Below are 20,615 nucleotides of genomic sequence, written 5' to 3' on the forward strand. Positions count from 1 at the left end.
TGCAATTTCTGTTTGTATGTTTTCTTTTAATAACAATATGGATATCTAATGTTATTTCAATATTTTTAGTAAATATATGCTCTTTAATATAAATATGATATAAACTGTTTTTTATCTTGTCTATAAACACGCACTTCTTCTGATTATTTATTTGAATCTTTCAGTCGTTTTTTTGCGACGTCCTGATACTGCTCTTGTTTAGTTAAAGAGAGCGATAGTAAAAGTATTTCTTGTTAACCGGCTTGGTTGATGCAGTGGTAATGACGATCTACTGTTGTTATAGTCGCGGGTTCAAATCCTTCTTCTGCGTGGTTGTATATTCATGTTTTGTGCTTATTTAACATTAGTGATGGCCTTAGTTTGTGTCCAAAATTCGACCAGGAAAAGGATCCCAATCACGCCAGTAACCAGGCTGTGTAAGATCGAATGTTTTCTGGGATGATTTCTAAATTGGTCATGTTAAACATTAGGTCCAGTCAAGATAAACCTTAGTTGGTAAAAAGAATATAGAACTTTAATATATATATATATATATATATATATATATATATATATATATATTTGTTTGGGAAATACAGCAATACTGTGGATCATCCTAGCATATAACTGTTTCATATTTCTGTTTCAGTGAATATTTTGGTGGAATTCTTTTAAATCGTTTTTATTTTTACAACTTTTTCAGAAGAAATATCCTCTGACCAGATCAAAACTAGTAGTAGTACAGGATTCAGATACACTATTTTATTTTATTATTTGTTATAAAACTAATTATATTTATATATATTTGGACAATATAAATATCATTATCAATAATATTATTATTTTTTGTAATTTATTTATTGTTAAATATATTTAATACAAATTCTATACATTACTTGAGATAGGCATGACTAGGGATCATTAATATCAACTAAAGGTAAATTTCATTCAGAAACGTCATAAGAAACAATAAAGCTTGGCAACAATATCTTACCTCATATGGCCACTTTAGGCAAATAAACGAGTTTGTTTTACAAGACGTTAGCCAACTTTAAAAACGTTTAATTTCCTTGTTTACGAAGTTTACGAAAGTAATACTCTGATTGTTAATCTGGGGTTCTATTATCTATTCTAAGTTCTATTTTATTAACAGAATTATCTAGGAGGCAGCTTCTAAATGGAAAGTTTGAATGATCGCATATAGATTAATTCACACTACCTAAATTTCCTGCCATTTTTGACTGTCAAGTTCGAGTTGTAGTGATTTTTACAAACTTTTTATCAATTTTCGAATGACAAGAATTCTTGAAGCGTCATTGCAGTAGTGGGTACAAGCGCTCCGTTATCCTCTTTAAAAATCTCTATTAAACGAAAACATAGTGACAGAGTTCCCAAGAGCGAGGATACTGATTGAAATATTTGCGTCCTTCAGATTCATTGCGTTCTCGCGGTAAATTAAATTCTTTTGAGAAACCTTGTAGAATATTACTATTAAATATATATTTGTGTAGTTTTACGAACAGAGCCTAGTGCATTGTCTTGAGGTGCAACGAGGTCACATAACAACGGGTCAAACTCCGACTGAATAATTTTCTTCTATAAGAATGTAGATTGGTAATTTTGTTACCAGACTGGTGAGATTAAGTCACAATATTATATATAATAAGCGACAAAAAATGTGTCGATTGTACAGTTTCCAGCTCATTAAAAACAAGATGCATCAAACACCATTATAAATATAAGTATTTCTTTTTTTTTAATATATGAAATTATTTATGAAAAGTTCAAAACATAAAGAAGCTTATCATAAATGTTCTTTAGTAATATATTATCTATTTCACTTTCTTCCTTATATTTTAGAGTTCCTGTTTTCATTATCATCGTCATCAATCTATAGTCGGCGTTCCGGGAGACTTTCCACGTCTCAACCTTCTTCACGAAAATATTCATTGCACAATATTCTTCAAATCTATTTAAATCTCGTCACAGTTGGCGGTGGGTCGTAGGTGCTCTGGCCTTGGATAATGTTAGTCTATATTTTTCACATCGATTTCTATGATCTTGATCAATTTTCCACCTGAAAAGTCGATTACGCTGCAGACGTCTAAACATATCCAAACCATTGTAATCTGCGTTTTTCAATTTGTTCCACAGCGGTTCATTGTTTGTCGCATTTTAACCAAATGACTTCATGTCTAAGACGAGATAAAAGAATTGGTAAGTTAAGTGTACAAAAGAATCAAATCTTAGTCTTGATCTAGTAATATTTAGAGTTCTTTTTTTACCAACTAAGTTATACTTCTAGTCACTGAGACTAAACATTAAACCCTCTGTGCAATGAACCTAGGAGCCTCAGCCTATTAGTGGTGTTACTGAAGTGGCTGTTATTTAGTTGTTTTTCACTTTTGTATGTAAACAATCAGAAACAGACACAAGCACAAATTTACATAATTTTGTTTTAAATTTTTACTCTCAGAACTGCACATGTATTGAAATATTGTTAATATATTGTATATTAATATAAAAATATTTATTGAACGATTATCAAATATTGGTAACAGTGTCGAAAATATCACAATAAAATTACGTTTATACTTGCATTAATATTTTTTCCGACTAAAACGCTTCAATAATTAATTAATTCATTCTTCCATAGTTCATTATTTTCGATTCATATAGATCATTGGTTCTTTATTTGTCGAGCGAATACTTTTAAAATGGTATTTAAGGAACATAGGCATCACAAGAAACCGTACGCTGTGTAGCCGAATGCTAGAAATGTGCGAAAAGTCTAAAAGGGACATGTTGATAAATGTGCCGTCGAAGAAATAAGATGGAACGGAAACATATATTGGCAAGGACTACTGATAAATTCGTATACACTAACAATAGCGTGGGGAAAATAGTCACTGACAGGTTTATAAAAATAGTCGTATATTACTCCTTTTTGTATAGTCAATATCTTTTCCTCTTACCAGTATTATAAAAATATAGTAAGACGTAAAACTCGTGGTATTGTTAATTATGAATTATTTTGGCCTGGCCGAATTATCAGTAGAACAAATTCAGTGTATTCATATAGAACATTCATATATAGGACATCATTTAAGATAAAAGTCCTATAAATACTTTCAATAATCATTAAAATAGTTTTACTTTAACACAGGTTTTGGTTTTTATTATATTGTAATTGATCATTTTTACTTTATAAATGTAGAAATTATAAAAAGGCAAACACAAATTGCACAGGATTGCAAACATAAATTTCTAAGGGCTGTTTAGATTTAGTGATGTAATCTTAATATTTTTGGGTACTCTGATTTCGAAAATGACTTCTTTCTCAATCATAGGATGACAATTTTCTTCGCAACTTTGACAACGAGTTATTACTTTCAAATAATAGATAACCCAATATTATTTTATTTATAAACCATTGACGCTAAATATTTCGTATCTAATATACATTCACTAATTAAAAAAAACTAAGCAAGTTTAAACTTAAACCTTTGTATTTTCCCAGTGAGGCTCCTCTTTCTACATTGTTGTTTGTACGAAGAATTTGATATATCTGCCAGCGATGAAAGGGCGAATAATAATCTGATATTATTCAGACGCTCCTTGGTATATATTGTCGTTCCCTTTAATGTCCAGTTTTATAATTCAGTTTGCTCTTTACTCCAAAAGCTTAAATTTTCTGGAAAGTAGTTGAGGTGAGAGTGAAGAAAATTTATAATTATAAAAAATTAGATAATTAAAACTTGAAAATCTTTTTAACATTCTTTTGACGATTGGTTTATAGTCAGGGCCTTTACGATAAATAAATATCCCTATGACCAGCTTAATCGCTATACATAATTTTTTCTGACGATCCTTCATTGTCGTGATGAATTCGTGGGTCAATTATGAGCAATCCAATGTTTGATCTTATATAAATAACTCCCCTCATATTTGCTTCACAAGGACCTAGATAATTTTAAATAATAAAGCTATCTCCACCTTTGGAAAGTGTTTTTACAAACTACTTCACCAATCCCAACTTATTGTGCATCGGGGATAAAAGAATTTTATTTGGAATTAAGTACTAAAATTCCTGGGCCATGTTTTTATCATCAGCATTAAGCTTCCACGGCGGCCTCTTTATAATCCAGTGATTTTATCGGTTTTTGCTATCCCAGAGATAAAAATAAGGAAATTTGGTAAACCCAACTTGATGTTCGAGCAACATGCATTAATTTTTAATATTGCCGTAAACATACCAATTGTGGACTTTATATTTTAATTTGTGAAGAACCAATTCCAAGTTCCGATAGGTTTATCTTAAAAAAATGTCGTTGTTTAAGGCCTGTGTTTCTTTTTTTTTCTTTATCTTTCCTCTACTTAAACAGCTTTTTGGTTGTAGTGAGGGATAACGGTAACCAGAATAAGAATATATGAGAAAATATCATATACTTATAAAAAAGGGTCAGTGATTAGTTGTTAATGATTATGCATTTAGTTTTGGACTTTTCTAAAAGAGAATAAGAGCCATTTGACTCCCATTATCCTAAATCCCCATTTCAATTGAATCTATTCCAGCATGAGCTTTTAGTATGAAGGAAATTGTATAATGATTGGGAGAAAATAAGCGTAATAATGCTGCTCGATGTTAATAACTTGAAATCATTTACAAATACTGCTAGAAAAGATTTGGTAGTTCTCGGAAAATTCTACAAGAAAGTGGCTGAAATTATTATGATTCTCAAGTCTGACAAATATTAGAAGATATCACGTCCTATCGACTTACAAGATTAATATTTGTGATTTCATAAGGTATTGCTCGGTTGTATTCTTGGATATATCTCAGGCTTTTGATAAAGTATTGCAAACAGGATTACAGCGTAAATTAAAAGAGCTTCTTCCTTATTCACACTTCCAATACATTTACTTTAGTATATTCAAGTTGTTTTCGTTTGTCAAGTGTGTGCTTATAAGTTAAACGTTTGCCTATATGTACACCATGAGTTGGCAATTACTAATATTTGGTGGTAGGCATGTTCTTTTTACACAAAATAAAAACATGTTACATTTCCATAATGCGTCGATTTTACTTCACTAGCTTTAATACGCAAAAAATGCTCGTCCAAAATTTTATTTTTATTAAGGCGTGTTTGGACTCTTAGTGCAATCATGGTAATGCAATCAAGAAAATTCAACTATCAAGAATTGGTATGCTAAGTTTAGACGTGGTGAAATGAGCTCCGAAGACGGTGAACGCAGTGGACGTCCAAAAGAGTTTGTTACCTACGAAAACATTTAAAAAATCCAAAAAATGATTTTGAATGACTGATGAAATTGAAATTGAATGAAATACCATCATATCATTCTCAAATATTTGGGTATGAGAAAGCTCTATGCAAACTGGGTGCTGTTCGAGCCCACTTTTGACCAAAAATAACGATAAGTTGATGATTCGGAGCAGTGTCTGAAGATGGTCAAGCGTAATAAACCCGAGTTCTTGCATCGATATGCGACAATGGATGAAATATGGCTCCATTATTTCACTCCGAAGTCTAATCGACAGTCATGCGAGTGGACTGCACACGATGGGCCTACTCCAAATCGTGGGAAAACGCAACAGTCGGCTGGCAAGGTTATGGCTTCTGTATTTTGGGATGCGCATGGAATAATTTTTATTGGCTACCTTGAAAAAGGAAGGACAATCAACAGCAACTATTACATAGCGTTATTGGACCGTTTGAAGGACGAAATCGCCGAAAAATTGCCGCATTTGAAGAAAAAGGACGTGCTGCTTCATCAAGATAATACACCGTCTCACCAGTCAGTGAAAACGATGACAAAAATCTATGAATTTTTAGAATTGCTTCCTCATCCACTGTGTTCTCCAGATCTGGCCCCCAGCGACTATTTCCTGTTCTCAGATCTCAAAAGGATGCTCGCTGGGAAGAAATCGAAATCGCTTCATTCGTCGAATGAAGAGGTGATCGGCGAAATTGAGGCCTATTTTGAAGTAAAGCACAAATCGTACTCTAAAAATGGTATCGAAGATTTGGAAGGTCGCTATGATCAGTGTATCTCCATTGAAGGAAATTATGTTGAATAAAACAAATTTTGCTAAAAAAATGTTACATAAACCTGTTAATAATCTATGGAAGAATATAGATACACTGTATACCAAGATGTAATGTTTAAGTGAGTTAGAAGATATTTTGAATAAATTCCATTGTCTTCAATCAAAAAATTCCAATAAAGTATTAGGAAATATTGCAATCAATATAATAATATTATAACAACAGAATATTTGTTCTCTTCGATATTTATTTATTTTAAAATCTTAAGTCTATGCTTTATCAACTTTTTCAGAGAACACATGTCTGAATAAGGTGGAAACGGCATCACCGACTTTTTGCTGAACTGTTTTGTACACATTTTTTAATTTCTCCACTACGGGGGTTACGTATTGGCCAATATATCCGGCTGTGTCTTGTGACGCATCTTGCCTTCTAACCCGTTTCTTGAAACTTTTTCGATTTCCTTTCGACATGATTTCATCTTGTAAATAATTATCTTCTACCAAAAATCGGTATACATCTGAAACAAATATTTGTACAATACACATAAATAATTGTTCTGTAATTAAGGGAAATACAACGTTCAGTTACACAAGTTTACAAATTCGGGTCAATTTTTGGAGCCAAGCAAATTAAAATGATTCTTTACATTATTTAATGCTCTGAATTCAGATCTCCAGTTCGCAACATCATCATGGAAAAACATCATTTGGAATTTGTCTTTGTTCTGCGATTATGCTTCAGAACATGTAAAAATACAGAAAAATCATGCGAGTTTGATTCAAAGTGTTTTATTACGTTTCTCAATATTATAGGCTCGGTAAACGTGGAAATATGACAACTACACTCAAGGTACGTATTTACAGTGCTTTGGTTTTGCTATAGTAACACTGGCAAGCTATAGATACCGAAATTGTTTTCTTAAACGTGCAGAAAGGAGCTGTACAAGTGGTCACTTCACGTCAAAAATGTTTACCTTTCATTCTCTATACCAACGTTATGGACATAATTATGTAGATGATGACTACTTTTGCTCGATTAATATCATTGGTATAAAGTAAAAAAACAGCACAGTATAAAAAACCTAACGTATCATCAGTGCCGAAATCAATTCCACGTATGGACGGTGATACATTGCCAATTTGCCCAGGCAGAAGTGCAAAAAATGCCTAGGAGCTTCGTCTTCATCACTGGCAAGCAATGATAGCGATTTCGATCTGGAAGGATATCATTTAACTTATTAAGAATAAATACTTCTAAAACTAATATCAGATGCAAAGTTTGCAAAATGTTTATCACCTAATGAAGCAGCAGCACGGGTATCATTTCAAAGTGTTGTTCAAAACTCTCGCTGTAACCACACATAACATTGTTACAAGCACGTAATTAACAATTTGTTGCAAAAATACCAAAATATTGAAATTTCAATGTGTCTGAAAGTCTATTTTCTGCACTCACATCTTCATTTTTTCATAAAACTTGGGCGACACGAGTGGCGAGCAAAAAGAGCAGATCCACGATGTAGCGAAAGTCGAAAGAAGATACCTAGGATTTTAGGACGAAGGCATGATGAGTGATTGAGTTCAAGCTCTATTCATTTATGATTACTAGTACTAGTCATTGTCGAAATAACACGCTCTTTAGAAAGAAACCAACAGATACATACATCCTATATCACACTTACCATCCACTTTTCTGATAATTTTCATTAAGTCATCAGAAGTGGTATTTGAACTTGTGAGCGTGTTGAATAATTCCAGAGATTGGTCAAAAAGATACATAAATTTTGCTAAAATTTTCTCTACATATACATCACTTATGTCATCTTTTATGTCATTCGACGAAATAATTTTGCTATCAGATGTGCACATAAGCCCCAGGAAACTAAAAATAACAATCATATATTTATAACTGCTTTTTAAAATTACGTACGTACCAGAAAAGAAGCAACTTCGTCATGGCAAACCTTAGGTCATAATATTCAGTTCCGAGCGATTCTATATAACTGCGCCTGTTTTACATTCAAGTCACGAATTTTTCGTATGAAATATAAAATAATATGTAGCAATTTTAACTATACTATATACTTATTGAAATTATCACGCGCTAAGTTTTATTGCTGCTTTCAGCATATGCATAAAACCTACAATAAAATAAATTACAACAAAAATTATTGAGAAATACGATACCACAATGGTTCACATTTTTTACATTAAGAAATATTATAGAGCAGTAACTAACATAGATTAGTAATTAATAAATGTAGTTTCTGTTTGTCATTTTGAACAATTTAGAAGCATTGTACTAGAATTAATATATGATTTAGTTCTCTAATTTCAAGATATATTAAGGAAGAAAAATGATACATGTGACAAGGCTTCTATGGATGTCTAGCTAGCTTGAACAAAAATAACGCTTGTAATGTTTCTGATACAATTTGATTGTACTTTCTCCATTATAATGGATAACAGAGTATTAGTGGACAATGTTGCCAAATGTGTAAAAAGTTCTTTAAAATGTTTGTGATAATAATTGAAAGTTATAAACCGGCAAAGATAAACTAAAATTCTAAAGTTGATGCGGCAATATTACGATGTGTTGACGTTATAAATTGTGATGATGTGCATTGCTATTTACTGTTATATGGTGTAATCTAAGCAGTCTCACGAATATTCAAAAGCAAAAACTGCTATTGATCTGCGAATTTTGTTTTGGAAAATAACGACAATTTTATTGTTTTTTAATTTTATTTATTGATGTGGATCACTTGATTTGTGGCCATAATGTTATCTTTACCATTAAATTATCATTTATTATGAGAACATTTTTATAAAAAATATTGTCATTCATTGGTTGCTATTTCCTGTCATTGCCACCATGGTTACCACTTTGGAAGAAAGCATTACTGGTAGTATGAGACATCCTATTTAATATTTTCCGTTTAGATTTTTAATCATCATCGTCATCAATCCAGAGCCGGCGCTCAGGAGAGCGTTTACTTCTCTATCAATGGACTATTATTAGTAACGTTTTTTACTAAATCTCGCAGCAACAGTTTTGTCTAGCGATAATTTTAATCTTCTAGTTTGCAGATTACTTTCTCTAGTCTTGATCCATGTCAGTAGTATACTTGAACTTGCTCAAATGGATCCCATTAAACCATAAAAGTAAATAAATTCATTAATATTTATATTTGGTGCTCCAAAGTTGAATGTCTGAAAATAATCTTAGTCATGATGCTTTAGTTATAATGTTCAGTGATGCAGTAATTTACATTTATTAATAGTCTGTTGCTTATTATTAAAACTTAATAGAAATTAGAGTTAATTATATGCCATTTAAAAAAGTTGGTGGGTGTGGGTGGTTAGTTCTTCAGATAACCTGTATATATTATAATATACAGACATTTGTTACTTTGATTAATGTTATTTATCAAATATGTTGCTAATCTCATTTTGAAAATATTGCCAAAATGAGTTTTAGTAATAGTAACATATCATTTTTAAGTTATATTCTGTAGTCTATTATTAGAAATGCATGATCAAATTTTTAAAATGTGGTCGAATTTCGACCACAGGGCGATTATGGGTATAATTTACTACTTAATACATTTATGCATAAGCTCTTTTTTCTTGCTCTGGCCTAAAACCAGGCGGTGGAATGACGCATCTGATCGCGGATACTTGCCCTGGAGTGACAAGTTGGACCGGGTAATGTGGGACAGCCTCTGGGCTTACTAATACACTAAACCGAAACCACCTCACAGTTGGCCTCTGTGGGTTGCTACTGCTACTGCATTAAGTTTGGAGATATGGAACCCGCTGATCAGGCAGCCGTTGTTGCGCACGAGGACCTGGCGAAATAACAGATAATGAAACTAACTATAGATTCGCGAACTTGAGTTTACACACGACTGCATATTGTCGTATAGGGGCAAAAGTTATGACTCTAGCGAAGGATGAGGTCGTTTCAGCCTGGGACAGTGGGATGTTAGCGGTGATGTGGTGCTAAACTCCTAGCATGTCGACCAGCTCGCGAACAATCGCGTTTTGAGAAAAAACTTGAGTTGAGTTGTTGTTTGTGGTATGATAGAGATATGAAGTGCTTGATTTCTGGAGTGCTTGATTTCTGGAGTGCTTGATTTCTGGAGTGTCAGTTTCCCTATGAATTTTATAATTTCTGAAATCTATGGAGCGTTTAAGATACTCCTGAGGAGCATATATTATAAAACTTAAAGCCGTTTCACCTAGTTGGGTGTAACAAACTTGAAGTAGATATTAGATGTGTATATAGATTGTAAAATAAGTATTTGATGGAGAGTTACCTTTCTGGATTGTTTCTGGATTTGGGAATGCCACGTCTGTCGAAGTGGAGACCTAGGTACGTGACGTTATCCAGTCATAGAATTATTGCGGTGTCGATTTTAAGTTGCGAAACGGGCAGTGCGTAACGCTTCTTATGGAAAATGATGCCCTGGGATTTGCAACCTTCAGAATTTTGAACACTTGACCGCATGATCGAGCTGCTTCTGTAAACATTCTTGAATTATAGCCTCGAACCTGGCCGTGAAGAAAACAGTGTCGTCAAGGTAAAACATGACGCCAATGTGCTCTGTTCTCGGCAGATCCGAAATAATAAGGTTAAATTATGCTGGAGCCAGCGGGGAACCTTCAGGTACGCCAGCGTCGATTTGTTGTTTGTCTTGACCTGGAAAGATCTGTCCGAGACCTACGTTCTTCTGGGGGAGACCTGCCTTACGCACTTTGCGAGCAGACTGTCGTGCCAGTCTGTCGTGGCAGCGAAGGCTTTGGTTAGGTCCAGAACTATTTACTTTAGTCAACAGCATGAAGGATGTGTGCGGCCAGACCGGTAGCATGATGGACATGATGAGTGGTGAGCGCATTTATGTATTGACTGACATTTAACACTACTCCAATGTTTTATTTTATTTAACGAGAATTAAACATCATATTATAATTACCGCTTGTAAATAATGAAAACTACTAATTTTATTATGTCCAAATTATATTTGTTGGTTACTTTGTTGGTAACATATAGTTTCAATGATAATTAAATACATAATAGTTATATTTTTTATATTAATGTACTTTGGAAGGAACGACAAAAGATAAGGAAACTTATCCTTAAGAAAGTTCATAATATTCAACAGAATACTAATAAATTATAGCCGGAATTTAATAATGCGAATAGACAGATATTGACAGGAAAGTAAAAATGTAATTAAGATAATGGGACAAATAAAGCGCATTCTACTTTTGGTAGTAATAAATTTAATTAGACGAACTGTTGTCGACAACAAAAGTCCACACAAATTCTCCCGCTCCTCCATCGATACGCTTTGTTTTTCTCCTTTAAAAACAACGAATTAAAATGTGCTCATTTTCGCCTTTATATTAATTAAACGAAGCGCGAATGTTCACCTGACTCTCGGAACAATTTTCCGTCGACCAATCTGCCTGAAATGATTTATTTGAGAAAAATAAAGAGGCGGCATTTTATTGCACCTGAGTGGAACAGATTTGCCCCGTAAGATAAAATATTTTTAATGATTTTCGAAAATGCCAAAACCTTTTATTTTCATTTTATTTTTTTTCTCATTAATCTCATTATGCTTAATTAGTTCTATGTACTAACACGTCCTACAAAGCAGCCAATGCACCTCATCAAATTTTTTTGTTCTGGCAACAAAATATTAATGTAAATAAAATAATGAAACAAAAATAACGTTATAAAATATATTTTATTTTAACATTATTGTAAATTTAATGCATAATTATAGAAGGACTTAATCTACGTTTAATTAAATAGACACCACAGCTTGTCCAGTCTGTTCAAAGTTCTTTTGTACATTTGTCATCAAGATGTATTGCCTACCGCAATTTGTAAATTTGTTTTAGAATCAGACACTATTTTTACATTTTATTCTAGTTAAAAAGAGACGCAATGCTGTCTGATTAGTTGAAACATGTAAACGAATGAGACTGTCCAAGTCGTCCGTTTTCCAGACGTATGCAAAATTCTTGGAAGCAATAGCGAGGTTAGAATTCTAACCTCTAAAATATTGTGGTTGTATAATTAACTGTAGTTTTTAAAAGTACTATAATGTTAAAATAAATTATATTTGATAACATTTTTATACGATTAATTAATAAAGACTAGAATTTTGTTGTATGTCAAAACCAAAATGAATTAAAACAATGTTTAACTGAGTAAAACAGAGTTTAACCAAAATGTCATGTATATTCTGTTGTTCAGCTATCTGATCTAACAGTTCTTTTAAATATACCTAGTAATAATTTGAAACACTTCACTCTTTAACATAGTACTTTGAAAACTTAATTTATGTTATGCAATCCATTCCTTAATTACTCTTTGTCGTTCCATTTTTTGAGATCCTTTCCACCACTGTGAATTACATGTCAGCTGATTTTCAAACCTGAACAAAAACGTATAGTAAATTTATTAATGTTTGTTGTCTTTATGTTTTATTCATTAGCATATTGCCAAAAGTGGCCTGATGTTCCATTTTGAAATATCTATGTCTATCGAAGTATGCTTTTAAAAAATATATTCTTTTTAAAGCAACGTCAGAAAGTTCCATTAGACCTTTTCGTGGACATTCTTTACACTATTTAAGTCGTATGTTTCCTAACACTGTGTGAAGGAATGTCCTACATTCCCAAAAGAATTGCTCTATCCCTAGGTATTCTATGGATACCGTCCAGACTAATATTTATCTCTGAAATAATTCTATTTAATTATGTTAATATTGAACAAACTACTTACAATTTTTATATATTTCGTAAATTTGATTATATTTGATATATAATTATATTTGATATATAATATTGAATAGAACTAGACGAGGGAATCCAAAATTATATTGTTTCTTTTTACAGATTTTAATCTTAATATTCAGTGCAGCTACAACACAATAAAAGTATTTTCAATAAAAACCCCAGAAATTTAATATTTAATAGTAACAATACTTACCTCTCTAATGCATTTTACTGGTAAGAAGTAACTAATTATCTCATTTCTGTTCGAAGTTATTAATTGGTATATAATCTGATTCATTATTATATAATGATTTGAAAAATTTTGAGACCTTTAACAAGTAGACGAAATTTATAGGTTCATCCGTGACATGTTCAGACTCATTAGACAGCACTGTGTCTCTTTTTAACTCGTATAAAATGAGGTGAAAAATATTATCCGAAAATGAAACAAATTTACAAATTTGAATAGGCATTAGATTATTCATCTTGAAGACATGAGTTCACAGGTATTTTGAATAGATTATGCGTGGTGTTACTATACATCTTGAGGGAAATAATACTAATACTTATAGCATATAAAATGTACATTAAATTCATCGACGAATAGTTAGTTTAATATGGAACATACAAAATTTTAAATAATATACAATTTTAACATTTAAAAATTTTAGTATTCAGACTAGAATAATTTCATTTAAAGTTCATCCTCTTTGCCGCGTTCATTTCGAAACATGAAGACTTCTTTACAACTTAACTAAACCAAACGATATACCAACTTAGTTATAGGTTTTTATAACCTCAGATTATCTTAAAGTCGACATAACACAGCGGCTTTTATATCTTGCCTCAATATTGCGACCGTTCTTTTTTATATAATTATACTAGCAATAAAACGTGGCTACTGTAAAAAGTTTCCTAATTTCAATAAAAATGTTATAAGCATAAAATTGTAAATTATAGGTTCCTTGCCGCGAGAAGTATTTAGCATTTTAAATGAGTTGACTGAATCCCGGTGTTCTTCAATAATTTAACAATTTCTTTAAAGAATATTAAATGTTTTATGTATTTGGCGTTGTTAATGAAATGCAATTATTTCTAATGACGTTTATCTAAATTATTTATAATAGTATTACTCGTTGGTGACTAGCCTAAAATTTAACTTTGCAATAAATTAAATATAGATATATATTTAGGAGGTTCCATCAGCTCTAACTTAGTCTTTAGTCTTATAATGTTTTTGTATTCACACTGCTAATCGTTCTACTAAATGCACCTCACTACATCACACTACACAAGATCAAACGGTTTAATTATTTTTTATGTTTTAACATAAGAATGGAGTTACTCATTATGCCTCCTTGTTATAGTTTTGATTTCTTGAGTGACAGTCGGTATATGAAGGTCTTGGTATGAATAATGAGTCCTATAATATCTGGATGCATTTACTATGCTTTCTAGGACTTTGTCCTGGAAAACTGCTATTATATTTACATTGGTTTTCGTGGATCATTCTCATAATTGAATTCGGTTGGTCCATATAGGTTTCACTATTTGCTTATATAATACTAATTTATTATGAACTGGTAATTGTGATTTTCTTCCATATAATCAATACTTTTTTTAAAATCCCATTCCATTTCTTTCATTTTTTCCGAAATACTTAGCATTGTTAGTATACGGAATGATTATTATTTATTGGCTCAATTTTAAGTTAATTTTTCTTCAGGCTTCGGTCCAATTATTTTTATTGTTTTTGGATGTTGTTTTTCGAAATTGTTGCCGACCCATTAACAATTTTGATATTGGTCATTTGTGCCACATATCACATATGTAAATAGCTAAATAATTGTGCCCCAATACACTTTCTTGTGGTTATCTTGACTTCTATCTCAGACGAGCTTCAGCCTCTTTTTTTGAATAGTAGACTTCCTCTTTTTTTGCTCTGAATATTCTGGCTATGATGTAAGATTTTAATAGTTCAGTGTGTTGCTTTGACCATTATTTTTCTAATGACATCTCCACCTAAGAAATTGTTGAATGTTTCTAAATAAACCCAAACTCGTGTATTAGTATTATGTCTCTTCACAATTATTCTCTTCAGAATACTTCCAATAACTGGAATTTTCTATAATATTTTAGAGCCCTCTTTGTGCTGAACAATATTTTTGTGGAATCATGATTCACAGTCTCGGCGTCTACCTTTTAGAAGCATCCTCAACTTAGAAACCATTCCCTAAGTCATCAAGCATTATTTTCTAGTGTTTATAGATATAGTTACAATTACAAATTCAAAACTTTGAAAGCAAGAATATGTAAAGACATGTGACAAATATATAAAACCTAGCTTCCATTATCTAGTATTTTGCTAACTTTGCTTTTAGTATAATGCTCATTAGTTTTCGATAGCTTTCTGATAAAAAATTACGAATAGCTGACGTTTCAGCTCCCATTTCGAAATTTTATGAATCTTTATATCATTGGGTCTTAATAAAGCAGCAAAATCTGAGATCAACATAGAGAGTGGTGTCAAGATTAATTGAAGGTGACTTTAGAAATCGCTAATATGGATTAGTTACTAGGTGGTATTTAATTTAAGCTTACTTGAGTTCAAAAAATTTCACAACGCATAATTATTTCGCAAAATTATTTTCATATATTAGACCTTCGGACATTATTTTCTTCCAAGCAGCTGAACAAAGAAATTTTATATATTTTCTATAGTGTTTAATTGATGGCTAAGTAACTTTTGTCATTACTTTTGCCCTCTATCCTTCCTTCAGGAATTACTGTACTATAATGTTAAAATAAATTATATCTTATAACGTTAGGTTTGTTTATTATTTAATTTATATTAGTATTTTGTTGTCAGTGTCAAAATAAATGAAAACTTAAATTTGTTGCGACAACGTTGCATTATAAATTTTGATGATGTGCATTGGTTGTTTTATTGTAAAGACTGTATATTATAAAACAATTTAATATTTTTTTCCTAACCTGTTTCTTATCTTGATTTTAATTTTCTTATTGCTGTTCGTTGGACCGAGAAACCGGATGTCTTCTGGGGTGGTATTTGTTATAAGTTGGTCACTTAGGAGCTCATGTTAAACAGAGAGCCAATATGAAGCATAGGTGTTGAAAAGGAAACTCAATATTAAAATAAAGTTCATTAGGACGGTAGACATAAAAAAATGATGTAGTTGAATTTTTGGTGAGAGTCTTCTTTATACATTTTTCTATTCTTCTATCAATGTATGATAGTACAAAATGGTTCAAAAAAGTTCCCAACGCATTTTGTTTTAATTATTTCACAAAATTATTTTTAGATATAAGACCTTCAGACATTATTTCCTTCCAAGCAGCTGAACAAAGCATTTTTTATATTTCTGTAATGTTTAATTAATGGCTAGGTAACTTTTGCCATTACTTTTAAATTCCTATATAATACCCCTTATCGTTCCTTCAGGAAAACGAAAATTATCTTTATCTTGAGTAATACCTTTGAATATATATTGCAATTTTACTAGCAAATGCTATATATGTTTTTGTAAATATCATAATCAGGTAAGGTTATCAATGTTGACAGTAAAACATTGGCGGCCAACCTCATTTCATCTGTCCTATCTTTTCGCGAATCTCGTTTCCACCTAAATAACGTCAAAAGCACTGTTTTTGTGTTGGAAACATAATATTATACTTATTTTTTCTAAAACATATAAGCATTTTTTAGAAGACTACATAAAATCATACACGGGTATTCGCTAGATATTATATATTATTTTGAAATATTCTTATTAATATAAAGGACTAATAATATTACGTAAAAACATGAAGGTAAAAGTATAGTTCATATCGTATCAGGCCTATAAGTTCATTTTAAAGGATATGCAATAGATGATATTACTGTATATTAAATCGCATCGGGTACATTTGTACAATTTGCTGTTGAGGCTTAACTGGCAGGCTCCATTTTTCGGTAAATGTCATTTCGCCAAAGTGTGAGCAAATAAAAGTCAGTTGATATTGTCTGAATTTGTACAGGGTAAATCACATTTGCGGGAAGTTTTACTTCTTTACTTCAATTTGAATATTGAATACGATCGGATAGCATCGAATGTTCTACGAGTTTCTACACGAGAATTCATCATGTGCAATCCTCTCAGACTGTCAATTGAACTTCGGAGTGACATGATGGAGCCATTGCCACATATGTTTCATCCATTGCCACATATCGACGCAAAAACTCGGGTTTATTATTCAGGCTTGATCCTCTTCAAGCACTGCTTGGAATCATCAACTCTTCGTTGTTTTTGGTCAAAAATTAGCTCGCGCGGCATCACTTTTCACAGAGCGTTCTCATACCCAAATATTCGTGAATGATATGATGTACACGTTTAGTGGATATCTTTAGAGTGTCTGCTATTTCATTTTGTTTCAATTTACGGTCATTCAAAATCATCATTCCGAAATCAATCAAGCCTCCGTATCAAGCCAAATTTTTACTTCAATTGTATTTTTCCCTTCAAAAAGCAATATTTTATCAACACGCGAAATTCCTTTTTATCAATTTTTTTCACAATAACAAAAGGTGCTTCACTCAAAATACTATAACTCACAAACTAATGATCCGACAGTTGTCAAATTTATACACGCATCTTTTGAGGATTAGGGCTAACTAAAAAACATTTAATTCTAGTACCGCCATCTATGTGTCAGGCAGGGGGCTTTTTAATTGATCTCTTATAACAGAGTAATTAGTATGCTATAAGGAATTATTGTTTAACGATATAACAAAAAATGTGTATTGCAACAATCTCATGCTACGATACGACTGAACAGAATTGTCTCAAAACGTAAAAATAGAACTGAACGTGTCGACAAAAAAATTAAAACTTGGCGGTGGAATTATCTAACGCGAACAATAAACGCGCACACAAAACCGCATGTTTTCGATTTAACGTTGGAACAATAGCGAACAACGAAAAAAGCCGGTGTCGACGTCTACTTTGAATATTCGGGCGCGTTTGAAAGTAAACATCGGACGTATTAACGAGTGCACCTATTGTTCGACGCTCGCAAAGATAACAGATACGTTTATTGATAATGTAGCGGAACCGACAAGTCAGACCGGATAGGGTTGTTCGACCGAGAACGTTACAGCGCCGTCGACGCACGACGGCGGTTTTACAGCTCGAACTTACGGTTCCCCGTTCTGGGCGTAGATGTCGCCACGGTGGCCGATAAACATTTTACGACTGCACGGGGCAATAAATCGGTTTTATGCGATCCAGGCCTGCAGATCAATCAATTGATCGTCGAAATTGTCGATCTAATATGTGGGGTCGTTTATGACGAATTAAAACAGTTACATGTAGGGTTCGTTCGATAAAAAATGGGATTGATGCGAAAGGATGTTACGTTTTGTCAGGATAAGCAGAAAAGTTATAAGCCTCTTTAAGTTATTTACGTTGAGAGGATATTACAGATATATCTCTTAATCCAGATCAATAAAATATTCAGTGACTAGGTCAATAATCACAGTAATTAGTACCTTTTTAAAATATGTTTTATAGTTTTTCAATTAAAACTGTCAATTGGTATCATTAATGCCATTGAACCTATTGCCATATTCAGTTTATAAAAAACGTAGAAATCCCTTTTAAACTCGGAACAATTTTCATTCTCATTTTACTAATAGCATTACTCTATCGCAGATCGGTCTATAAAATTCATTTTGGGTTGATACTTGACACATTTGTCATATGTCAATGTAAATATAATAAAACAACTCTAACTTACAAATTATTGTGGCTGTTTAGTTAACTGTAGTTTAAGTGCTTCAATAAATATGCATTAGATGTACTATAATGTTAAAATAAATTATATCTTATAACGTTATTTTTGTTTGTTGTTTAATTTATATCAGTATTTTGTTGAAAAGGCAAAATAAATTAAAACTTAAATTTGTTGCGGCAACGTTGCATTATAAATTTTGATGATGTGCATTGTTTGTTTTATTGTAAGGACTGTATATTATAGAATAACCTAATGTTTTTTTCCTAACCTGTCACTGGTTTCTTGTCTTGATTTTCTTAGCTCATGTTAAGCCATTATGAAGCACAGGTGTTAGAAAGGAAACTGAATATTAAAATAAAGTTAATTAAGAGGGTAGATATTAAAAAAAATGATGTAGTTGAATTTTGGTGGGAGTCTTCTTTATACATTTTTCTATTCTTCTATCAAAGTATAATGGTACAACAATTTAGTTCCATTCATTATTAACATTGTTTTTTTTTGTTACATTTTCTCTTTTTTGTCTAATTTTCTAAACCGACAAAATGCAAAAACTATTAGCATTGTAATATATTACTCAAAAAACCCCGCAACTGACCTATAGATGACGCTATTACTTTCCCTTGTTACTTTCCTAAATCTGGCCTATTTGTTATAACCTTCGACTTGGTCTTTATTAACTGTGGATGTTAGTACAACTCTTGCTAATTTTAAAATATTATACAAAATATTGCGTCGGAAGTCGATGAAAATTTTGATCAACGAAGACGTTGAAGAACTCAAAATAGTCTCAAAGAAATAAAAGGTTTGGCGGAAATGAAGAAGTGATAAGGTATTTAATTATAATGGAAGTTAGAATTCAGTGACGAAAAGTTGCTTTATTAGCTAGTTTTATAACTCGGCATATTTTTAGTCTTATTATTTTAATAAAAATCAATATACACTCTAACTATACTAAATAACATATATTATTAATAATTTTCTGAATTAATTTTTGATATAATTAATGTAGGTTTTTTTTAATACACTTTTCATAAATATTATAATTATTTTTAGTCTAAAATTCTACAGGTTTTCAGCACTATAGGAAAGGTTGTTCTTAATAAAAATAGTGTTTCTAAACCGGACTTTGGGTCTTCAACTGAAAAATGTAATCAATCGTATAGCGGAAAATTTACATGTTGTTTGGTTGCAAAATTACTTTTTCCTTCAATTTTTTTGTTATATTTTAGTCTCCTTTTTATTAACTATTTTTTATCTGGACTGGGCCTACTGTTTAACGTGGGCTCGAAACGACGTTCTCTGTTCTCGGCATTAAATATACGGCCTAGGGCATCAACTACTTGGAGATCAACTCAAAAGTCATTTGATTTTACCCAGCCTGGCTACTGATGTGATTGAGATGATGATAAAAACTGTAAAAACTGTCAAAATTCTTTTTTCTTTCAAACTGTCGTAATTTGGCGGAACATTTTGTTTGAGTTTCTTTTAATGCGATAGAACAACGTGTATAAAGAAGGTTCATATAGTTCATAGGATGATCTTACCACTGTTGCTATAGTTGCGGGTTCGAATCTTTAGGCAAGAGTGCTAAATCCGACAAGGAAAATGATCCCAGTCACGTTAGTAATCAGGGTAAGACCGGATGTCTTCTGCGATTACATTCTCTATAATAGAATATATAAACCCTCGCTGGTAAAAATGAAACTCTAAAATATAACAAAAAAATCGATTCAGATATCGTATGACCCATCACGAGAAAAGGTGTTTCAAAAAAAACCTGTTTGTTCCGTTTTAAGTTATCGCGCCAATAAACAGCTATATCTTCTAAAATAATAGTAAAATTTTTAAAATTCTCTTAAGGGCATATTCTTAAAGGGTTCAGCTTGATTTCTTGACTGAAAAATAATTACGTAATTATTTTCTATTTATTTATCGATTGTTTGTATACAAAACTCGAATATATACAACCAATTCA

At 31.8% G+C, this 20,615-nt stretch overlaps 2 protein-coding genes across 8 annotated transcripts in view; one reads left to right on the plus strand and one right to left on the minus strand.

The window, feature by feature from the left end:
* The window catches only part of Cngl (Cyclic nucleotide-gated ion channel-like), a 444,433-nt gene that overhangs the window by 209,204 nt on the left and 214,614 nt on the right, over nucleotides 1-20,615 (plus strand). The gene's annotated exons all lie outside the window — the stretch shown is intronic.
* Nucleotides 6,277-8,142, minus strand: LOC143193020 (uncharacterized). Its single transcript, XM_076398938.1, has 3 exons — nucleotides 7,984-8,142; nucleotides 7,732-7,931; nucleotides 6,277-6,567 (listed from the first exon to the last, which is right to left on the minus strand). The coding sequence occupies exons 1-3, from the start codon at nucleotides 8,004-8,006 to the stop codon at nucleotides 6,317-6,319; spliced, it is 474 nt and encodes a 157-aa protein (XP_076255053.1). The 5' UTR covers nucleotides 8,007-8,142; the 3' UTR covers nucleotides 6,277-6,316.

This window comes from Rhynchophorus ferrugineus, unplaced genomic scaffold (genome assembly GCF_030347505.1).
Source record: "Rhynchophorus ferrugineus isolate W39M unplaced genomic scaffold, kcgeb_rfMv2 rfM3, whole genome shotgun sequence".
Classification (NCBI taxonomy): Eukaryota; Metazoa; Arthropoda; class Insecta; order Coleoptera; family Curculionidae; genus Rhynchophorus; species Rhynchophorus ferrugineus.

What these genes read in the sequence shown, in the direction of transcription:
- LOC143193020 (XM_076398938.1), bottom strand. Translation starts at nt 8,006, where the DNA reads ATGACGAAGTTGCTTCTTTTCTG. An exon ending in ACGAAGTTGCTTCTTTTCTG is followed by an intron (nt 7,932 to 7,983) that starts GTACGTACGTAA and finishes TGTTATTTTTAG; the next exon opens with TTTCCTGGGGCTTATGTGCA. An exon ending in AATTATCAGAAAAGTGGATG is followed by an intron (nt 6,568 to 7,731) that starts GTAAGTGTGATA and finishes TATTTGTTTCAG; the next exon opens with ATGTATACCGATTTTTGGTA.